Source organism: Podarcis tiliguerta, assembly GCF_965153285.1.
Source record: "Podarcis tiliguerta genome assembly, chromosome: 5".
Classification (NCBI taxonomy): domain Eukaryota; kingdom Metazoa; phylum Chordata; class Lepidosauria; order Squamata; family Lacertidae; genus Podarcis; species Podarcis tiliguerta.
In genome coordinates, this window is record NC_139538.1 from 20,433,621 (window position 1) to 20,443,494 (window position 9,874).

The 9,874-nt window shown below is 37.8% G+C and overlaps 1 protein-coding gene across 3 annotated transcripts in view; it reads right to left on the minus strand.

Annotated features, from left to right (window-relative positions):
- Positions 1 to 9,874, minus strand: part of RSRC1 (arginine and serine rich coiled-coil 1) — a 161,138-nt gene that overhangs the window by 75,428 nt on the left and 75,836 nt on the right. For all 3 annotated transcript variants that reach the window (XM_083442932.1, XM_083442930.1, XM_083442931.1), the window contains exon 6: positions 2,450 to 2,501. In XM_083442932.1, the coding sequence (XP_083299058.1) occupies positions 2,450 to 2,501 (52 nt within the window). The remainder of the gene's footprint in view (positions 1 to 2,449; positions 2,502 to 9,874) is intronic.

Genomic DNA, 9,874 nt, shown 5'->3' on the forward strand with positions numbered 1-9,874 from the left:
GGATTTATACAAAGCCAGTCTGCCTCATAGAAACTCCATATGACCATTAACTGGACTCCAAGGCTTGCCAGGAGGCCTAATTACAGGTCTACAGAGCCCAATAACAAAAGCTGAAGAGCTTTAGCCTAGGGATGATCTGCTTTATACTGACTTGAGAGAGTCCATATAGAGTGACAAAAAGAAAGAGGTTTAGCTTTAAAATTCTCCCAAGAGAGACAGCATTGTAACTAAGCTTGGAAAGCGCACATGCAACATACTTCAGATAGGCTTAAACATACTACCCTCTCAAAATTAACATTCAGCTACTGCCTGCTTAACATCTGCTAAGTTGCTGTGATATTGTTAGACTATGCTAAAATGGCTTTCTTCTGTCTAACTATTGAGAGGGATAAGTAAATAAAGTCACTCAAATATAAATTTATAGTTGATAGCAATAATCCTTTCTGAGTGGCAGTTCTTACGAGCACAAAATTAGTTTCTTTAACAACTCATTAAAAGCGCTTATGTGACTTTAGTTATTACCCTTACTGTGTAAATATATCTACAGACTGTCATTAACATGAAATCTCTTACCAATATCCAAGCAATATAAACTAGATTTGTGCTCTTATAAACACAGATTAGTAGTTTAGGCTTCTTGAAGGCATACCTTACGTAAGTTCCAGAGTGACTGAGTAGTTATTAAACTTTATATAAAAATTACCTGAAAACACCATGAACATGATAAATAGACCAGGAACATGAAGTGCTTTCAAATACACAAGCTAAAACAAATAAACCCCAAAATACTATCCCAAACTCTTTTATATGTGCCTTGAAAACCTTTATCTGTACTTTAAAAATCAAACTGAAATACTCAGAAATTCAGACATTTTTGTTGAACACTCAGATATGCTAATGATGTTGCACACATTAACACATGCAATGGTTACTAAAACAGAAGAAACTTTGTGCGAACTACGAAATACCAAACTAAAGTAAATGATTACATATGCTTTCCTAGGCTAACAACTTGCTACTTGAACTCTAGAAAAGTTTAATATTTCAAAACATGAAAGAAAACTTATGAAACATAAATGAAGATCTTAATATATGTTACAACCATACAGCTAAATAGTCGTGTGTTTGTGTGTGGGTATGTGTGTGGGTATAAAATTTTCACTCCTCACAGAACAAGAAAGCATAAAGAACAAAATGTTGATTTCCAATATTGTTCAACATAATCCCTAATTTTACAAAAGGAATCCAAGGGACCGTTTATGCACTTATTCTTTTCAATGTTTAAATAAAAGTTAGGAAAGAGATTTCAAATTTCATGAATAACTTTAATGTATTTTCCAATCCCATAATTCATTTAAGAGTAATCTGGACCTAAGGTTTAAACTCCCATTTTAAGTTTTTTAGATTAAAAAGTGTCACAAGAACCTCAAATATGCCTTGAAATCTACAGGCTTCTGATCACAATGACAAAAAATTCATAGTATCTTTAATACATTCTCGAGGTGTTAAATTAAAAAATGAGGTGTGACAGCTCAGAGCAGTATAAACAAATTGTGCTTTTCAAGGTCTGCCCTGTCACATCTACTTTATAATTATATGCTTCAGAGACATATTAAAAGAATGGGAGAACAATGCATACGTTTCAAACTATGACGGAGAAGATGCTACACTGGAGAATGTGAGCATTTATTGGAAAATGGAAAAGAAAAGAAAAGAAAGTTTTGCTTTTGAACAAAAGATTTCTGCAAAACAGTATACCCTACAATAGTTACTGTATATTCCACCATTAGGTTCAAATACTAATAAGAAAACACAAAGGCAGAAAAGTAAAATATGTTCTTATATGAAGGAGTAGATAGTTTTAAAAACCTTCGGTTTTGTCTTTTAGGCTAAGGTATACACTTTTTTTTAGATAATTATCTCCATGATCAGCTGCTCTCTAATGTTTTGTTGTAAATAGGTATGGATATAGAGAACTGTAGCACCTCTATTAAATATATTTAAATGACAGTTCTGCTAATTGACCACACAATCCGAAGTATGTTTATTCAGAAGAAAGTTCCATTAAATTCACAGAGGCTTACTCTCAGGTAAGTGTGAACAGGATTACAGTCTCATTTAGTTACTGTACTGCCATAATACTTTATGTATTTATTTTTAAGAATTATATCATACCCTTGGTCAAAAGACCTCAAGGCAGGAAACTTTTGGATTACATGAATGAGCCAAAATATAAAAACAAAACATGCAATTTTCAGTTAAAATAATACAACGCAGGTCAAAAGATTTCATAACTCAAAGGCCTGGATGAAGAATAAAAGCTCCACCTGGCACCAAGAGATGGATAGGATCAGAGCCAGTCAAATCTGAGGAGATAAGGTACTCCAAAACTGGGTGCCATTGCTGAGAGGCACTAAAACAACATTATTGCTTCCATCCATTTACTTACCAGCAGCTTCAAGAACCAACTGTAATCTCGCTTTCGCCTGTTCAGCAGCGGACTAGAAAAAGGGAGGAAAAAGGAATAACTATTATTTTTTATTTATCAAACTTGCAACCTGTCATTTCTCCCAAAGGAGTCCAAGACAGCAAACACCAAAATGATAAAACAGATGATACTATTAAAATTAAAATATAAACATATTTAAACCCTCTAAAAACTTGTTATACAGTCACATACTCTCGGAGCTGATAATTTCAAGGTTGGCAGGAACAGTATCTCCCAGCTGCCAAATGCCTGGGTAAACACAAATGTTTTTAAATTCCTCCTGAAAGTTAGTAATAAGGGACACAGATGCATTTCACCAGGGAGGACATTCTACAAACAGGGAACCGCCACTGAAAAGTCCCTGTCACAGGTCAATGCCAACTGGGAAGCCAGCGGCACCACTAGCAAGAGGGTCTCCTCTGCAAAGCGTAGGGTCAAAGATCAGAGTTAGAAACCGATATATATAAGCTAAGAATCAAATATCAGCTTAAATCTAGGTTACGGTTGACACAACAGAATGTCTATTCACCAGGGTGTTGGACTAGATAACCCTTGGGGACTCTACAATTCTACAATTCATGAGCAAAACTACATTGCTTGGCTGTAGCTTGCTCTTACAACAACAACAACAACAACAATTAATAATAATAATAATACTTTTATTATACGCCGCCCATCTGACTGGGTTGCCTCAGCCACTCTGGGCAGCTGCCAACAAAATATGAAAAACACAATCAAACATCAACCATTGAAAACTTTCCTGAACAATTTACTTGCCCCAGTATGCAAGGAGAAACGCACACATTGGAAATGGAAATGGTATTAACTATCAACTAAGGCAAAGGTTTTTAAACTGTAGCCTATGAGTTCCATTGGGTGACCTGGAGAAAGGCTGAAGCACAGACAAAGATATCTGCATTTACTTCACTTAATGTGATGATGGAGGACTAAGATGCCCAGCAATGGGTCCATACGCCTTTTGCTGTGCACGAGTCAGCTGACTCAATGGAGATGTCAATCGTCAACCTTGTGCCCAGAAATTTCCACATAGTCACAAGTGGACCTGCATCAGTAGCTAAATATGCCTGGCACCCAGGAAATTTCCAACAGTGCCCACAATTGATATTGGTGAAGGTTTGCTTTTGGGACTCAGGTCCCAAGCCATTGGACAAGGGGAAGAGAAATTTCATTACAATCAAATGGTATATAAATCTTGTGAAATCACTCACTCAATTAATTGATAAAATATTGTCAACCTCTGCTCCTTGGGCTAGGGAGCAGCTGGACATGCAAAAGTCAAAGCTCACACCCCACACACATCTTAATGCAAGCAGGCATAAATCCTTGCATGAACAGAATAAGTTACTCAGCCTTACATTGGATACAACCCTTATATACACTTTATATATACTTAATAAATGTAAAAGCATGCAAATTTCATTTTTTATTAGCTAGCATTGAAAATTGTTCAAAACAATGCTTTAGTAAACAAAATAACAAAAATGCTGTGACCTGTTTAAAGCTAAGCAATCGACAACAATATATAAACATGTAAATGCAGCACTGCATCATCATTACTGACCAACAACCAGAAATAGAATTCAGCATTCATCTTATGTATTGAGCCACAGAAATTGCCTTTATACTGCTCAACTGCAAAACACCGAACAGTCTGTTCAGATAGTCTAAGGTTTAGACTCTAAAACACTGTCTCAAGTGTACAAAAGCCTGCTCATGTGAGCAGTAAGAACAATTATTTCATATTTCTCTGGACATGTAAACTAGTTTGCCTAATGGTGCCAATTAGAGCATCTTAACTGGCTCTATGTCAACAACATAAATTGTCTCCAGCTACACAGAATTGTGTCTATTGTAAAGAATCCTCAAGCTGACCTCATGCCATTTTGATAGTATGCAATGCACCAATCATGAACTTAACCATCACTATATTTGCCTGCCTACTTTTTTATGACTCCCAACAAATTTTGCATTTACATTACTAGTATTCTGAACAGTTTGCCTTCTGCTAACACAGCCTTATAAATCCAGATGTGAATATTACAAAATGGACCCAGTAACCCCAAACGGACCCTATAAAATCAACTAGAAAAAAATTATTAGCTTGTAATATTACAACTGATTTATATAAAGCTTTATAATAAATACGTAATTTTAAATGGATTGCAGTAATTGTTTGTCTTACTGTTGGCCGTGCTAGAATAAATTGGGAGCAATCATTCTCTTCAGCTTTATTCCATTTACAATAATTGTGCCAGTGTGGTTCAGTATATATAACATCAGCAGCAGGATAAGGGGGAAATGAAATAGTGTTTTGTTTTGCTTTTGTCCCCAAAGAAAATTCTACAATAGGTCACATCTGAAAATAGACATATTGATTCTATGATTCATTAGGCATAAATATGTTAGTTAATGGATTCAGCCTTATAGTACTTGCTGTATTTCGTATATATAACATAGTTGATATATAACACTCGCTCTATATATCAGAAGATATATAAATATTATTCTTTTTGTAAAAATTCCAGAACTTGAACAGCCCCAGTGAAAAAACAAACATATGAAAGAAATCAATTTAGGTAATAAGGGCTCTTGGGGGGGGGGGGATCCAAGTAGATAATAAGATGCAATCTGGGGAGGCTAAATAATACTACTTAAGTCCCAATAAAGCCAATATACTTTTAATATCAATGCTAGGACACCCTAGGTACCCATAATCCCCACACAAGTTTTTGTGTATTGTTATATAAACATATATTTGTTTTTAATCTATAGCCTAGTTTGCATGTCACATTAAGGCAAGTACAGTGGTACCTCTGGTTACAAACTTAATTCGTTCTGGAGGGCCATTCTTAACCTGAAACCGTTCTTAACCTGAGGTACCACTTTAGCTAATGGGGCTTCCTGCTGCCGCGTGCAATTTCTGTTCTCATCCTGGGGCAAAGTTCTTAACCCGAGGTACTACTTTCGAGTTAGCGGGGTCTGTAACCCAAAGTGTTTGTAACCTGAGGTGTTTCTAACCCGAGGTACCACTGTAAAAACAAACTATGGTTTCAAAGTGAATGTGTTGTGTGCTGCTGTGCACTGCTGAAAAGTTCTTCTTCCATTTCCCCTCTGCTCCTGACAGAGTCTGGCTTCTCATGACATCAAAACGCAAACCCAGAGTGGTAACCATCATTTGCTCTTGGCTTCCTCCTTGTGATCTATTTGGAGAAAGGAAACCACAAGCCTGAGTTTGGAGTTTACAACCAGTGGCAGTACAGCAGAACCAGGGGAAGAGTGCTGTGGGAACTTTTGAGCACTAGCACGCTGCTCATTTGCATTAAACCATTGCTTGTTTTCAACTATGGTTTAATGGAAAGTGTGAATCAGGCATATGTTGCAAGCCTGTCTGGGGGCTTTTATAGGCAAATGATGGGATATGAATCTTCTAAATAAGTAAAAATACCAACCCAATATGAAAGGCTTATATGCACAAGGCCAACACACCCATGTATACTCAGTAGTAGCCCCACTAGAAATCTGTAGGAACAATGAGCAGTAAGTCCTACTGAAAATTAAGAGAGTCGCATACAGCATTTAAGAAAGCAATTCATGTACATGAATGAAGAAATGTACAGAGATCACTTTTAAATAATTTCCTAAAAGGATGCAATCTCTGTAGAGAACAAGTGGTATGTTGTAGAGATGAAAGTTCTTCCCTAATCTCTCTCTTCCTTGATGAGACATGTAATGGAAATTCCCACGATGGGATATGTCTAAGCTATACAGGAAGTTCTCTCTTGAGATAAAAATCATATCACAAAATCATAGAATTGTAGAGTTGGGAAGGGACCTTGAGGGTCATCTAGTCCAGCCCCCTGCAATGAAGGAATCTCAGGTAAAGCATCAATGACAGATGAGCATCCAACCTCTGCTTAAAAACTTCCAAGAAAGGAGAGTCTACCACCTCTCATGGGAGACTGTTCCACCGTTGAACAGCTTTTACTATCAGAAAGTTCTTCCTGATGCTTAGTTGGAATTGCCTTGTAACTTGAATCCATTGGTTTGGGTCCTAGCCTCCAGGAGAAGGAGAAAACAAGTATGCTACATCTTCCATGTGAGAGACCTTTAGATGTTTGAAGAAGGCTATCATATATACTCTAAGTCTCCTCTTTACCAGGCTAAACATACCCAATTCCCTCAATTGTTTCTCATCAGGCTTAGTATCCAGACCCTTTGGTTGCTCTTGAAAAAGTTGTGCTTACGTGTGTGTGTGTGTGTGTGTGTGTGTGTGTAAGAGACACTGCAGACTGGAGTCTCCTCACAAACAGGAATCACAGATCTATTTACAAGTAAGAACATCAGCCAACTGCCTAAACAATAGGACAGCTGTCAGCTTTGAGAAGTGGGATAAGTCAATTTCACTCCTAAAATACACACACACACTCTTTGCGTGTGTGTGTGTGTGTGTGTAGGGGAAATGAATATTCCCATATGTAGACACATGCTTGCATGAAGGCGAGAGAGACTAGAAACTGAATGTAATGAGATAGGAGGCTGGGAAGGGTTTTAGCTTGCAGAGTGAAGCCCTTCTTGTCAAAGTATCTACACATCAAGTGACAATCCAGAGTACCTACACACTAGCAGATTTACTTGTCAGGAAAGGGCTCATTACAACTGGGATGCTAACTCCTAACCCATGTGTACATATAAAAATATGCATTGAACAGCAAGGGAATGTACAGAAATTTTAACTATTAGTTTGCACCATCGTTGCTCTTCAAATACAAAAAGGAGAAATTGCACTTATTCAGTCTATTAATCCTCAGTAAGCAGGCAGTGCCTGCACAAGCAACCAAGCACAGGAGAACGAAAGGCAAAACATGGCACATTATGTATCTCAAATCAGAAACACTGAACTAAGGGGCTAGCAATCACAGCCATTCATATACTACAAATCACCTGGTTAAGTTCACACTGACATCAAGACAAAATTTAGCCTGCACATTTCTACTGAGTTCATCTAGTATAGCAACTGATTGCAGTCGCAGAAATAGTAAGGGCCAAATTAGTTTATTAGTGCCCTTCCATACTACATACATTTTCAGAGGTGCCTCCCATCTAGTAAGTGGCCGATATTCCGTTTCTGGTTTAAGACCAGTGATGCTCATTTATGCCTTATTATTTATTTATGCTATTATTATTAGTTCCTAGTTTATAGCAGAGATCCGATATTAATCAGAATGTGGTCAGCATAACTGTGTAAATATTTTAAGACAGGCAAGTTTATGAAGTAGGTGAAGAACAAATCTGCTTTGCATTAAAGTATGTCTAATTATTTATGTAACAATTAATATTGTGCAATTAGATTTAGGAGTATTAACTGTCAAGGAAAAGTAATTATGAAGAATAAGCCAAAGATTTCTGTGATTCATTAGGGTTTTTTCTTGTTAATTAACTAGAAATTAATTATACTGAATAGAGGCTTTAATAAGAAAAAGGAAGGTTGCCTTGTTTGGGAATATCATTTAAAACAACGGATGACACTTGAATACAGCAGGGCATGTCAGCGGGGCACAGCATAAATTCAATTTTTCTCAGCTGTAAGAATCTTAAGTACTGAGAAAACAGCAAACTCTAATGTGGAAGTATCCAATGGAAACCTTGTTATATTTTTGAGTGTACTAACTATTTTGGAATCCACAGATTGCATGAGTAGAAAAGCCATTTTCATGCTTGCAAGTTGTAATGAGCCCTGGTCCTTTGCAAGTAGGAATTTGGGATTCAACAAACTCTGATTCAATCTGAGTGAATTTGGTATTAGCAGATGGATTGGAGTGATGATGATGATGGCTGTTCAGTTGTTTCTTCTATTGTTACCAGATCTGCTAGTGTGCCTGTATACAAAAGTGTGTTTGTGTGTATGAACAAGTATCTTAGCTATGTATTTACAAAGAAAGCTAGTTTTAGAGAATTAGTAATACTAGTCTTGGGATCCTTCCCAGAGACAACAGCATGCACACAAACAGACTGCATTGGCTTTGAATACCTTCCTTACTCTGGGGGATTTAGACTCCTTCTTGCCACGACCCTCTCTTTGTTCCCTAGCCAGTGTGGTGTAGTGGTTAAGAGCGTTGGTCTCGTAATCTGGGGAACTGGGTTCGATTCCCCGCTCCTCCACATGCAGCTGCTGGGTGACCTTAGGCCAGTCACACTTCCTTGAAGTCTCTCAGCCCCACTCACCTCACAGAGTGTTTGTTGTGGGGGAGGAAGGGAAAGGAGAATGTTAGCCGCTTTGAGACTCCTTAAAGGGAGTGAAAGGCGGGATATAAAATCCAAACTCTTCTAGCATGTGAACTGTGCTTGCTATTTTTCTTAGAGACTAGTTAGGATACTGCTGATGGGAAGCACTTGCCAGTGTCTTTCCAAAGGGGAGATCTTTCTACTTGAAACCAAATTTTGGTGTGCTCATGAGCAACCAAGGGCCATTGACTGTAGAGAGGAGGATTCACCGAGGGGTCCGATAACCAGACACCCCAATAGGGGCTGCCATTTTGACCAATGGAAGTACTATCTTAACCCAAAAGTAGTATTATTAATTCCACAAAATAAGTAACATACCTCCACAGGCACTCACTCCACAAATATCTCTAGAACCATGAAAGTTCATAAGAGATAAGAACTAAAGTTGGGCTGGGGTAAGTGTTCCAAACTCTGTCCACTTTCAACACTATGGAAAAAGCTTAAACTGTAGACATTCTGCCTGACAGACATATTACTACATGTGTGTGGCTCTGTATATACTTGTAGGTCCCCTACCCCACCAACAAAAGAGAATATATATATTAGCATATGACACAAAGCATATTCAATTTGATGCACATTTGTGTCTTCTTTTGCAAGTGGGATAGAGGGCCTAATCTACAGATGGTGTCCTGGGTCCAGAAAATCTTGCTGGCATCCCTGAATGGAAGTGGTAAAGGGTAACTGGAAAACAGTTTTCTTGGATTGGATGCTATACCATATCCTAAAGGTCCAAAACAGACAGGGGGAGCATATTATAAACCATGCAAACACCCCCTTATATGATTATATAAATATTAGTTAAGAATCGATAAATCTGCAGAGCATACAATTGGGAGGAGAGAGCAGTGGCGACATACCACAAGTTATTAGAAGACTACAGCTGCCATAGCCAGAACTGGGTCCACAACACAGCTAACACTGGCAGGTACCAATTTAACACATTCACTAAAGAGGAGTTCCTGTAAGAAAATATGTGAAACCTTGAGTGGAATGGATTGTGTACATAGGTCCCTTCTTTTGTCGTGCTATTGAAAATGGTTGGATTCCTGTTGGGTAGCACATGCTCATGAACAAATAAAA